The following is a 13,745-nucleotide window of genomic DNA, read 5'->3' as shown; positions in this document are numbered from 1 at the left end:
TGCAATCCTTTCTATGGGCAGCTACCTGGACTAAGGGAGTGTTTTCCTTTCCTTCCCTCTGTCCTAATAATTTTCAAGGTAAGTGTTATGCTCATTTTATAGAAAAGGAAAATGAAGCTCAGAGAGAAAAGTACTACTCCAAAGCTATACTAAGGCACACAGCCTGAGTTTGAACTTAGTTTGTCCACTATATAACTCGAACTTAACTGTGTAGGCAATGGGAAGACCTCTCAGGTTTAAGTCCGGGAATTCACATGATCAGATGGGTGATATAGAAAGGTAATTCTGGAATCAAGTAAGCTTTGGCAAAGGCAAAAATAAGAAACAGCAAGACCATTTATAAGGCTATTAGAATAGTTCCCAGGTGGCGCTAGTGAATCTGCCTGCAAACGCAGGAAACACAAGAGACACAAGTTTGATCCCTGGGAAGAGACGATCCCCTGGAATAGGAAATGGCAACCCACTCCAGTAATACTGCCTGGAATATCCCACGGACAGAGGAGCCTGGTGGGCTGCAGTCCATAGGGTTGCAGAGTCAGACATGACTGAACACATATATACATAGACGTAATAGTTCAGGTAATAGACTATAGCAGCAAAAACAGAAGAAGGAATCTAGCTAAGAGAATCATCCAAGATATAGCTAAATAACACTTCTTCTGTGAAAGCTTCCCTGTCTTTCCCAGGTTGAACTACTCACTTGTTCCTCTGTTCAACTTTATATCCTAACTATCACATTCACTTGGGTAATGACTTGTTTACATGTTTGATTTCTCCCACTAGAGTCTGAGCCCTGACAAAGAAGAGACTATCTTACCCATTTTTATGTCCCTAGCACAATGGCTGGCACATAGCAGTTACACAATAAATGCTGGATAGAAGGACAGATGGCTAGAAAAAAGGGGACTGAAAGATGACTAACACTAGGAAAAAGAGATGGCAAAGCTGGTGTGACCATGCCAAAGGTTCATGGTCTGGAGGATGGAAAAGAAGATTAAGGTTAGCTATTGAGGTTATGACCAGAATGTAAAGAATCTTAAAAGCCCAGGAGGGAAGAATAAACTTCACTTGGTAGACAAAGGAGAATGACAAAAAGCTTTGAAGTGTGAAAGGCTATGACTGAAGCAATATTTCAGGAAGATCTGCCTTTCTTTACTATCTAGCACACTTCTGGGCCAACCTCCTTCACCTTCAGCAGAAGTGCGCTTGCAGAATGCAAACTCGTTTGAGTAGTATGATAAAAAGAACATATTAGGGTGGTAAGTCTGTTGTATCTCACACCATGAAAGCGGTTCTGGGATTATCCACACGATCAACTCTATGAGCCATCAGCATAAATAATAAGGCTAAAACAAGCCCTATGAGAAACAACTTAGGAGCAGTGAGTTCACTCTATGCTGATCTGATTGGACATGAAAATTCAGTCGCTAGTTCTAATCTGGTGAACTTCTGATTCCAGAAGCCTCCAACTTCCCTATGTGACCTTCATAGGAATTGCTACCCAGGGAGGTTCCTGACATGTGCCAGGGTTCTGTGGGTGGCTCAGCAATGGGCTGGCCACCACTGGCAATCATTTGTTACCTGCCACCATCAGAAAACCTGACAAGTTGGGAAACGCATTCCCGAGACCAAGGAGGTCCAAGTGAGATCGAAACTCCAGGAAAAAAAGAGAAGAACAGAGAGCCACAAAGGCCAACAAATCCACCTCTGGGTTTATTCCTCCTTTTTACACCTTGGTTTTTCTGCTCCTGTTTTTGAGTGTCAGTGTTCTCTGTGAGGTGGGAAGTGTGCTGAAGGACAAATTCATCCAAAGGCTTCATAGAGCCGAAATATTTACTGAAGATTTTTAAAGTATCAGGAGAAAAGGAAAAGGCAAGGCAAGGAGGTTCTGGGTCTGCATTAAGCAAAGAAAATGTGTGGACAGAATGGGGGAAGAATGTGGGGGAGAACCGAGCAGACTTAAGAATAAATCTGTTCCTCACACCATTCACAAAAATTAACTTAAAATGGATTAGAGATCTAAATGTAAGAGTTAGAACTAAAAGAGTTTTTCTTAGAAGACTCTGAGTTTTTCTCAGAAAAAAATATAGGAGTAAATGTTCATGATCCTGGGTTAGGCAAAGCATTCTTAGATATGACACCAAAAGTACAAGTAACCAAAGAAAAATAAATTGGACTTCATCAAAACCAAAGAAAAATAGATAAACTGGACTTCATCAAAATTAAAAACTTGAGCTTCAAAAGATACCATCAAGAAAGTAAAAAAGATAACCCAAAGCATGGTATAAAACATTTGGAAATCATGTATCTGATAAGGGACTTGAATCTACAATATATAAAGAACTCTTACAAGTTACTTATAAAAAAATAAATAGCCCAATTTTAAAATGGGCAAAAAAGTAACTGGCAAAGGATCTTAATAGATATGTCTCCAGTGAAAATATACAACTGGCCAATAAGCACATGAAAAGATATTCAACATCATTAACTATCTAGGAAAGGAAAACAAAATCACAATGAGATATCACTTCAAATCTACTAAGGTGGCTGTAATAAAAAAGACAATAACAAGGGTTGACAGGATTTGGAGAAATTAGAACCCACATACACTACTGGCACAAATGTAAAATAGTACAGTCACTTTGAAGAATCAGTCTGGCAGCTTCCCAAATGGTTAAACATAATTACCATCAACCTCTCCTATTCCTTCTGATCACTGGGGTGAGACTTCATACATACCCAGTTCCTAAAATGGCCAAAAGGTTATCAAGCCATGTCTGCCTCCTCTGGTCTCTACATACTTCTCCCAGGCCATCTCGTCCCTAACCCCAGGCCCCCTGAACTGTATTTCATCCACTAAAACACTGGTTTCTCTCTCTTTACTAGTTTTCCTCTAACAGATTCAAAGTCTTCTGATCTTTTCTTCCTGTTTCCTCCATAAAGTCTAGGGGCTGCATCTCTTGTCCATGACAGGAGGTCCTGTTTCAATACTGAGTTCCAAGACCTCTTTTTCCACCCAGACGTAAATCAACCACCTCATGGGAGAATATGTAACTGACTTGTGCTATAGATAAAGATGTATCCATCCTTCATCTACCATACACCATCAGCCAGAGACCATTAATGCCTAAATGCTTAAATGGGTGAGAAACTAAAGAAACAAAAGGTGATTTCTTTTTCTAAAAACTTGGATTGCAAAAAAGTTGCAGCAGTGGGCTCTGAAGGAAGGTAACCTCCAAGAAAGGCTATCAATCCACCAAAACAAAGTGGTCCTGACTCCCTTGAGAACTGCAAGATTTTACAGTCTTCTGGGGAGATGCTCCATTTCACACGGGGACCCACAAAATCCTAGACCTTACTGCAGGTCAAGAGAAAGAAATAAAACTCTTGACTAACTGATCTTCAAAACTGGGCCTGTCAAGGACAGCAGTGCCCAGTACATTTCCCCTGAGATGCTTGCTCAGTATATCCAGAGGCTTGGGTCTTGCTTAAAGTCAATGCCTTCCCAGATAGCTCTCAAACAAACTTTCTTAAAAGTTAGCAAAGAAAGAGGGTGACTGCCTAGTCAAAGACAATCATAGATACCTCTTCATTAGTAGAGTTTCACTGCCTGCCTATGGGAAACCAAGTACCAAACACACTCAGGGAACTGGCAGGCACAGGCACACACACCTGAGCATACATTCAGGTTCTCTAACAAGACCATAATTCCCATCCTCCCAACTTGGCTGAGAGGCAGGACAAGGAACAGGAGGCAAATAAAACAAGACCTCTCATTCAAGCACATCATCAGCCAACACAGCCCATGGTGTGGACAATGAGCTGCATTTTTTGCTCTGCAAAAGACCACAGGTGAACTAATTCTCCACTCAGGGCTTTCATTTCTTCATGTATAAAATAAGGGACCCAAAGTGCCTTCCAACTAGCAGTAATATTCCTGACTCTCAGACCACTACCAGTTCTCACAGAGACAGGATGCCTTCTAGTGAGAAGCAAGCTCCACAACAAAACCAAGGATTGATTTCCAGGCAAGGACATAGGTTCACATTTTAATGACCCAGTTTCCCTTGCAATATTGTCAGATGATCCCTGAGGCAGCAAGAAGCAGACAGAACAAACTCTGCTGGACTACTGGATCAAAGCAGCTCCCAGAGAAGATCAAATTGGTCAATTCTAAAGGAAATCAACCCTGAATATTCATTGGAAGGACTGATGCTGACGCTGAAGCTCCATGTGAAGAGTTGACTCATTGGAAAAGACCCTGATGCTAGGAAATACTGAAGGCAAAAGGAGAAGGGGGCAGCAGAGGATGAGGTGATTAGATAGCATCACTGACTCAATGGACATGAATCTGAGCAAACTCTGGGAGAGAGTGGAGGACAGAGGAGCCTGGCGGGCTACAGTCTGTGAGATCGCAGAGTTGGCGACTTGGCAACTGAACAACAACAGCTCCCAGAGGTCTAGGAATAAACCTAGACCACAGAGAACCAGTGGTTCTCCCCACCCTAGCCAGGACCTTCACCTCAGTGAGATCTCTGAAAACAGTAACTTGGCCAAGACCAGGAAACCTTGTTGGTTATCTTTGTTAGACCTCACCATACTCCTGCATTTCCGTATTAGAGGTAAAACCCTGGCTGGGACTGTGGTTCATCAATCTCCAACCAGAGGCTCTTCCAGTAAAGCAAAGCAAAAAGTCCTGCTAGCCCTGCATCCCTTTGTCATCACTTGGTCTTGTGGGCAATTTCAAGTGCTCCGAGAAGTCAGGGAGCCTAAAGTACTGATTGATATCCACAGAAAACTCAAGCCATTAGCTTCATTTTCCTCATTCCAAACTTTTAGCTGGTGAAGTGGCATTTCAAGTCTTTATACTTCCTCTCCTCATTTCTGGTGTAGGGATTCAATGAAATGGTCAGAATGCAAGAAGCAAGTAGTTCGAAGAGAAAGAAGAAAGACCCCAAACAAACAGGACACAAAGCCCTCCAGCTCAAACACTGTGCAGGGTTCCAACTTCCTAACAGGAACTATTGGACAATCCCAAAGCTACCCAGGGATCCAAGGAACCTCTTATCCTAATCATCGTTACATATGATAGAAAGCATAAGACCTGAGAAGTCAAGATCTTTGACATGAACCCCACAGAATTTAGGTCCTCTACTATGAATGGTCCTCATAAGCAGGCCTCACCTCCTCTCAGATGGTTACACTCTCCCTTCCCCCTAACCCAGGAAGACCCCAGTGAAGTGTCCATGGTCCAAAGAAGCCTGTGCTTCTCCAGTGGTTACATCTTCAAGAAGAAAAAGAGGAAATCCAGGGAAGATTTCCAGTCGGTGGTAAGGAGGTCTGGAGGATGGGGAAACTCTGAGCAGCCACATCAACCAAACGACCACAAACAGAGGAATACTCAGGCAGACTAATGCCACTTGCCTCTCAACTGGACAGCGAGCTAGGCAGCCCATTACAAGGAACAAGGAGGAAAACAAATGCAACTAACGGGATGAGGTGAGAAGAGAGGAAGAGGGGATGAAAGCCCTTTCATCCCACCCAGGCCTTCTCTCTGCGCTCTGGGGGCTGCCTGAAGCCAGACGCATGAAGCTTGAGGGGCTGGAGGGAAGGGGAGGACGCGACGGCACGCCACCGTCGGTGACACCAGGCCTCGCGTGGCGCGCGGGGAGGCACACTCGGCCGGGACAGCGTGCAAGGGTGGGGTGGGCGTGCAACTGGCTTGGTTAGGGGTTGCAGGCGTCACTGGCTGGGCCTGCCGAGCGAGGGCCCTGGGGCTGCGGGGGGGCGTGAGCACGCGCGGGGCCGCGCTCGGAGGGGCTGGTTACCGTGTGGTTCACCCCCCACATCAGGACGCTGAGGATCGGCTCGCTGGCCCGGAATAGCTTCACTTTCTGGCACACGAAATGCTTCTTCTTGGTCTTGGTCTTGCTGGCGCTGAGTGGCGCCACCGCCACCGCCGTGGTGCTGGTGCAGTTGGACGACATGCCCGGGGCGGCGGCGGCGGCGGCAGCGAAAGGGGGGCGACCGAGACGGCGCACGAGCCAGCGGTCCCAGGCCTCCCCCGGACCGATCCCCACCCCCCGCTCCCTCACCGCTCCATGGTCGCGCCCGTCCCGTTACCTCCCCACCCCACCCCGGTGGTTCCGTCCGCCCCACGCTCCGCCCTTCTCGCCCCGCCCCGCCCCGCCCCGCCCCGCCCCAGGGAGCCGGGCGGCCCGCACTGTACCCCGCCCCGGGCCGTGCCGCAGCCCCTTTCCTCCCTGCCTGGGTGGTACCGCCCGTCCCGGGGAGGTAGCGGGCCGCCCAGCCTGCTCCTCCTCCCCGGGCCCGACAGGAGCCAAGCCGGTTTCCGTGCGCCTCAGAGCCCCGCGCCCTAGCCGGGAGGGGAGGAGGGCTGAGTAGGTCTCGCAGACTACTGCGGGAGCATCTCCCTGACCGGGCCCCCCAAAGCTACGGTTTGGGTCTTTCCTCAACCTGACGTGCCAAGATGGCGGCGGCACCACGGGTCCGGAGGGGAAGTGGGGCGGGAATGCGAGGAGGGTGGGACGTACCATCCCCACCCCGGGGGAGAGAGGAGGAACACAGCGAGGGCAAAAGGAAGTCCTGCCGGGAAAAGCAAGAAACGCCCCCTCGCTCCACCCATGCGTGGATCTTTCCCACTCCCCTGGGACCGGGGGCGCGCTCCACCCGCGGGACACGCCCTCTCCCCCCAGGGCCAATAAGAGGAGCCAGCCGGAAGCCTCGGGTTTTATGAATGGGTCCCGCTCTCACCCACCGGCGGCCGGCCTCCCGCCAAAGCGTCCAGTTCAGGGGCACAGGCCGGCACCTTAAGACACCGATCATACGGCAGGGAATTATAATCGTCTTACTCTCTGGCTCACTCGGTGAAATCTTTGAGTAAACTGCCCATGCTTTCTTCATAATTCCTCTCCAACTAAGGCTCTCCGTTTTGTTGGACACAAATCGTGGATCAACATTGTTCTGTGTGGGTATTCGGTACTCAGCACAGGTGGCTCTTTACACAGTTACAAAAATAAATGTAGTTTTTATTACCAAGTAATAAAATAAAAGACATAATTAACCCTAGTATAGGGAAGCAGGATAAGGTGTTAAATTGAATAACAAGTGTATGCTACTTTCTCTCTGGGGAAAGACTGGGTTTTAAGCATAACAGTGTCTGGCAGCATAAGTGCTCAAAAAATATAAATCCAAATTCGTTTAAGAATTAGGAGTTAGCAGAACAAGGAACTAGCCCAGCTAATGTGTGCATCAAGAGTGCCTAGGACTCCAGAGTCAAATGAGGGCTTCTGGTAGGAGACAGGAAAGGGGTGAAGACAGGAGACTGATCCTATGAGTTTGGATTTTTTTGTTTTTTTAATACCTGACTAAAAAATAATAGCAAACAACTCCTGAACACCTAGACTTGTAATAAGATTACTACATGATAAAAGGGAAGGCATGAAATAAACAGCTTCCACTATACTTTCTTTCAAGAGCCAGGGTGCATACTGATAGTTTGGTCCTGACTCCTAAAATGATTTGACTTCATTTCTACACTGCCCACATCAGAGACTATAAGCAGTGTAAAAAGGACAGATACGCTAGATCCTATCAGTAAACCCTGGGCCCCTCCAAAATTCGCCAGATTTGCAGAGGAAAGAAAAGCTGACCTGCCTTACTGTGTTACTGGATAACAAGATACAATGAGGTTCTATTACATAGTAAAGTCACTTACCAAACAAGATATTCTCACAAAGCTAACTTCTTTTTTTCCAAAAGCATGTAAAAATTATAATTTATACATATATACACACTATATTTTACAGTTTGATAGTCCAAATAGTTCAACAGTTCATTTAGGTTTTTTTGGGGGGGCATTGTTTTCCCTTCCAGATTCTTTGTCACTGCCTTGGCTCTGCCCTAATCTGACATCATTCTGTCACATCATCTACTAAATCAAGTTAAGTATTCATTCACCTTGGTAAGAACAATCTTCCTGGGTGATTCAGAGGAGACAGGTTTCTGAAAGGTCCAGTCTATTCTGAGGTGGTAGAGTTAAGTCTGTTCACATAGTTGGAGGGAAGAGGCATAGGGAGGCTCCCTCCAGAGCAAAATGAGTGCTCACACCTAGATGTTCCAGTGACTACCCATTGAAAAACCTACTCTGCACCCAGCAAAAGTTACCAAGGGTCCCATAGAGCAAGTCACACTGGTTCTCAAAAGAACTGAGCTGTTTCTAGAATCCATGGAGGAAAGTCACTTTGAACAGTGGTGGTTTGACATCTGTGAAAGAAGCCATTTGAACTCTTATAAAGAGAATTTTTAAGGGATCAGCAGCCTCCCTGGAAATTACAGGAAAACCAGCAAGAGAGGGGATGGCTTTCATCTTTTCATAAAGTTCTTCTCCAGAGCTACTGAGGTTCTCTGGAGAGAGTAAATATTCCGCTTCACCCGATCTTCCAAAGAGGAGGTAGATGCACTCTCTAGCTTCATGCGGCTGGAAAGAGAAGACAGGGGAAAGTTAAGCAATAAGCATTTGTCAACTGGTCAACTACCTGGCAGAATTAGAAGAAACATGTTGTTAGCCGTTAAGCAGCTGTACAAACACAAGCTCTCTTTAAGTCCACATAGATAACTTTTGAGTAACTCCATCTGGAGCTCAATTTTTTACAAATTTGTAAGGGAAAATTTATCTGTTCTAGAAACTAAGTCCAAGCCTCACTTGAAAAAGGCTTCCTGAGCCATGAATTCTTAGAAGGCCAAGAATATTCAGTAAAATACCAATTCATTTCTCCTCCCCTCAAATCAAAAACATCCCACCATTTGGCCAGAAGTTGAGAAGAGTAACAAAGGTGTCTGGGGGCTGAGCTCTGCACAGACACAGAAACAGTGGGAACACAGTGAATGAACCAGTTTTCTGACTGCCTCCTTGGGACCACTGCCACGAAAGCTGTTAGGCAGGGAAAAGATGCACTCACTGGATAAACTTCCCATCCCGGGAGTCTAGCTTCTCCAGCCTCTGCTCCCGCTCATCATCCTTGGCATGCCTCTTGAGGATGTTCAGCCTCTCTTCCTCCCGCCACTTGGCGTTTTCCATCATCTCTTGCCTTTTTCGCTCCAGCTCCTCTGATGAGAGCTTTCTGTTGAACACAAAAATCACCCTAAGGCCTACTTCTCTCCCAGCCAAAAAAATAGAAATACCACAGGAAGAGAAACCAGGTAGGACCCAGGTTCTCCAGCCCATAGCTCTCTTCCCTTGGAAATGCCCAACCCAGTGCCATACTCAGCAAGAGTTTCCTTCCTGCCTAACCACTTGATCAGGTGGTTTCACTCAAATTTCAACGACTTTTAGTGAAGGAATCCATACTTGTCATTCAATAATCTCTAGAGTAATTATTCTGAAACAATAAATACATAATAAGAACTAATCAGGAGCCTCCATCTATGGCAATTATATTCCAATTGTTTGTTTAACAACTTACAGAAGAACAGGGAACCAAGTTTATCCATGTGATGGTTGACATCTACCACCTACCCACTGGAGATGCTTAGAAATTCATGGACATAGCTTATGAGTATACCATTCAGGACTAAGCTAGAAGCAAGTTGCCTGAAGAATTTAACTTAGCCTCAGACAGTAATAGATAGGTCTTCTTTCCTAGCGTTCACTGCAAATGAAGAGTGAGAAGAGGAGGTGATGAACGAGCTCGATCATTATTTACCAATGTAAGACATCCAAATCCATTGTTTCTCAAATTGGTATGATATACAGATCCCCCTTTAAAAGGAAAAATAATTATCAGAGTCCCATAAGGGAGTGGGAGCCCAATTTTGGGAAATAAACTTAAGATACTAAAACTCTGACATTTAGTTATCTATAACGAAATGAAGGCTCCCCTTCAAAAACCCAACTAAAAAGAAAATGGAAGAGGAAATAACTCTAGATAAGACATATGTGAACAAACTGTCAGAAGATACAAGAGGATGAAGGAGTGGTAACCACTTTAACAGATTAGAGGAAACTGAATCCTAAGTGCCTGATACTGATCAGAAGCAATTCACACTGTGAAACCCAGGAGAGCTTCAGGTACTGTAGGCTCTAATACTTTGGAGTGTGGTGCACAAGGATGAAAACAAAGGGACTAATTTAAAGTCTGTATAAAGAACAATTAAGATATCCTGGGATCCTCATGCCTCACTCAGGGGAAGTCAGTGGCTGCTCTCCCAAACATCTACAGGAGACCCTCTAGAGGGTACACTCTGGTAGTTTCTAGAGAAACTGAACCACATAGGAGAACCACACCAGACAGCTACATGTAAAAGAATAAAATCAGAACATTTTCTCACATCACATACAAAAATAAACTCAAAATGGATTAAAGACCCAAATATAAAACCAGAAACCATAAAACTCCTAGAAGAAACAGGCAGAACATTCTTTGACATAAGTCATAGCAATTTTTTTTTTAATCTGTCTGCTCAGGCAAAGGAAACAAAAGCCAAAATAAACAAATGGGACCAGATTAAACTTGAAAGCTTTTGAACAGCAAAAGAAACTATCAACAAAACAAAAATTACTGAATGGGAAAAAATATATTTGCAAATAACATGACTGACAAAGAGTTAATATCCAAATTATATAAACAGCTCAAAGAACTCAATAGCAGAACACACAACCCAACTAAAAAATGAGTAGAAGACCTGAAAAGACATTTTTCCAAAGAAGATACACAGATGGTTAACATGCACATGAAAAGATGCTCAACACTGCTAAACATCAGAGAAAAACAGATCAAAACCACAACGTGATATCACCTCACACCTGAAGAATGGCTAGCATCAAAAAGACCACAAATAACAAAGGTTGGTGAAGATGTGGAGAAAAAGAAGAAGCTTCATCTTTTCAGTTGACAAGAAGGTATTTCAGATCACTAATTAAAACAAAACATTCAAAAGAGAACTCAAAAAATGTTAAATTCTTGCAGAACTCTCAGACCCTTGAAGAAATATCCAATGACTCTCAATCTGAGAAACAACATAAATACCGCTAAGAAAGGTTTTTACAGCCATAATCTTTCTTTTTCAGTACCCAAATCTTGGTTACATCTTTGGTGTTCAACTACCTGGAACACCAAACCAAAACAAAGAGATCACAAAATCCATCTTTTCAAGTTTCTGTGTTTCCATTCCTGGAAGACTGAGATCTTGAGGGCTCTAACTCACTTCTTTTTAAATTTTATTGAAATATCGGTCTATTGGTCCTATACAGTAGGAACCTGTTTATTCTAACTCGTTCTAAATCACAAAATTCAACAAAAACTCTAACAGCACTAAGAAAAGGTTGACAAAGTGAGACAAATTCAAGTGATGGCAGATGGCAAGAGACAGAAAAACAAAGCAGGATCTGAAAAAGCAGACCTTGAACTGACCAAGGGTCTTAAAATATATTAAAAAAAAAAATACACATAGTCATGAGCATCCACCCCTAAGAGGAGCATGGATTACAGCACAGCTGAAGAACTGACCCAGCGACACCAACACGAGATTAAACAACATGCAGTATACCGTCCCCCTCTGGAAGGCAGGGAAATATGTGATATTTTGGAAAGTTGTCGGTCAAAATTAAACCTTTAACTTAGGGAATCAGGCAATTAAGAGTTAAAAGGGACCTTAGAGTCTGCATCTCTTCTAACACCATAGTGATTGAAAGAGGTTGTTATGAACTCAGTGATTTTTCAGTGCTGGTTGTGTACTGAAATTACTGAGGTAATTCATGTCCATTGAGTCGCTGATCCTAACTAACCATCTCATCCAGAAATTATGTCATAGGAGCCGCCAGGGAATGGGATTTTGGGTTTTCTTTAAGCTTTTCAGGTGATTCTATATGCAGCCAACTGGGGAGGCAGTTAAAGGAAGTACACAAAAGTTGCCCAACTCTTTTTTTTTTTCTTTGCCAAATCTTAGTTCCTCCACCAGGAATTGAACCCAAGCCCTCAGCAGTGAAAGTGCAGAGTCCTAACCACTGGACCACTAGGGAAATCCCCTCATCTAATAACTTCTAAGAGCAATTGAAACCCTTTGGGACAGCCTCTCAAGGGCACAGCCAGCTCCACTCAGGTCCCGAGACTGTACATCCATGTTCTGTCAGACTCAAGCCATATCTAATTCAAATGCAGAGTTGATCTTAGGGCGTTTGCCCTCAAGGAGACCCTGCTTCCCTTTCAGCTGATGCCTCAAGAAAGAGCACTCTTAAGAAAAGCTTCCTGTGGAAATCTCTGTGAGAATAACCGTGATTTACAGATGTTGACAGAGAGTCACTTAGTGAATCGGTCATTAGTTCAATAGTTCAAAACTATTTACTTTGTCCTTTCAATGTGACTCACATGGAGTAGGGGGTAGGGTGGATGGTTAAAAGTTAACAAGTGGAATAAGAAAGGGGTAAACAAAAAAGGTGATACAGGTTATCCTCTTGCCCTGGTCTGAGCCACTCCTAGACTCAGGCCTAGGAGTCTGAAGTGAACCTCCTGGGCTCTGGACTCACCTGGTGTACCCAGGAGCATGCCGCCTTTGGTAAACTTCCTTTTTAGGAGACAGGCTCTTACTTCGGCCTCTGTCTTTTCTATTTACCTTAGAGTTGTGCCTGTAACAGATACCGAGGGCAGAGAGGAGAAAAGCTTTTTCAATATAGGGGCTTCTATCATGTCCTTCAAAAGATGGAAGAAAAGCTAACAGCTTCAGAATCATAACCCAAATTGAAGAAAATAGAGGGAAGAACTGGATGAAAAACAGTGGCATAAGGATACATAAGATTTGATATTACTCTCACTCCAGAGATTCCACACATACAAATATGTAGTTCTAGAAATTTGAGCTTTACATTAAAAACAAAAAGTAACAATAATAACAAAGCAAAGACATTTGGAAGAGTTGATGAACAGATAAGGCCAAAAGCAAACCCCAGCTGTGACCAGGCCCCCACATTCACAGGTTATTGCCCACTGAATACCCACACTCACGGTTTGCTTGGCCTTGGGGACCGAGACCTTCCGCCAGGGGATCGGGACCTCCTATCCCGGGACCCTGCTTCCCTGGTGCTCTTCTTGCTGGTATGTCTGGGAGGTGAGGAAGAGGAGCTCCTGGACCTGGAATAATTCTTCAACCCATGTGCTCCCTTTTGTTCAGCCATCAGAGAACCCTGCAGTCCCTGGCTATGGTCGGAGTTCCTGACCTGTGTCATCAAGGAAAGGAAGAAAAACTGTATGTAGGAAGATAAAGCAGCTCAGGAGAAGATGCAATGAAACAAGAAAATGAATAAACACTGAGGTCCTATAAGGGACCAACTGGGTATACCAATCCCATCATATGGTTGTCACTGAGAGCTACATACACTAAGGAAAGTCATCTTCAGAATGCTCTAAAAGGATATACCACCCAAGCACTTAAATTGGGCTGGCTCTTCTCTACAGCCTGAGGGGGAGTAGGAGGCAGAACATGGAGGACAGGACCTGAGGGGAAAAAAGGAGTCCAGAGGGATGTACATTTATCAAAAAGTCATCAACCTGTACACTTAAAATGTATGCATTTCATGTAAATTATCTGCAGGAGGAAGGGGGGAATTCCTAAATGCCCATTGGTGGTTTAGCCCCTCTACTCAGAGGGACTTCAGCTTAGTGAGAGGCTCAGGCGTAAGGAAGGGGCCTGTTCCCCAGCAATCCCAGCCTCTGCTGCCCAAACTCTCTTCT

At 44.5% G+C, this 13,745-nt stretch overlaps 2 protein-coding genes across 10 annotated transcripts in view; both read right to left on the bottom strand.

Moving 5' to 3' along the window:
• Positions 1–8,395, bottom strand: part of PIP4K2B (phosphatidylinositol-5-phosphate 4-kinase type 2 beta) — a 28,918-nt gene extending 20,523 nt beyond the window's left edge. For 4 of the 6 annotated variants that reach the window (XM_081582274.1, XM_081582273.1, XM_081582278.1 and 1 more), the window contains exon 1: positions 5,829–6,093. In XM_081582274.1, the coding sequence (XP_081438400.1) occupies positions 5,829–5,987 (159 nt within the window). In that variant the 5' untranslated portion in view covers positions 5,988–6,093. Of the gene's footprint in view, positions 1–5,828; positions 6,094–6,477; positions 6,523–7,980 lie in introns of those variants that run through there. The other 2 variants (XM_081582280.1, XM_081582279.1) reach the window with 2 other exon arrangements.
• Positions 8,309–13,745, bottom strand: part of CWC25 (CWC25 spliceosome associated protein) — a 41,070-nt gene continuing 35,633 nt past the window's right edge. For all 4 annotated transcript variants that reach the window (XM_081582272.1, XM_081582271.1, XM_081582269.1 and 1 more), the window contains 4 exons: positions 13,020–13,231; positions 12,545–12,643; positions 8,982–9,143; positions 8,309–8,500 (listed from right to left, as the gene is read on the bottom strand). In XM_081582272.1, the coding sequence (XP_081438398.1) occupies positions 8,386–8,500; positions 8,982–9,143; positions 12,545–12,643; positions 13,020–13,231 (588 nt within the window). In that variant the 3' untranslated portion in view covers positions 8,309–8,385. The remainder of the gene's footprint in view (positions 8,501–8,981; positions 9,144–12,544; positions 12,644–13,019; positions 13,232–13,745) is intronic.

Source organism: Giraffa tippelskirchi, chromosome 3, assembly GCF_054371585.1.
Source record: "Giraffa tippelskirchi isolate mGirTip1 chromosome 3, T2T-mGirTip1v1.2.pri, whole genome shotgun sequence".
In the NCBI taxonomy this organism is placed as follows: domain Eukaryota; kingdom Metazoa; phylum Chordata; class Mammalia; order Artiodactyla; family Giraffidae; genus Giraffa; species Giraffa tippelskirchi.
This window is presented reverse-complemented; position numbering and strand designations above follow the sequence as displayed.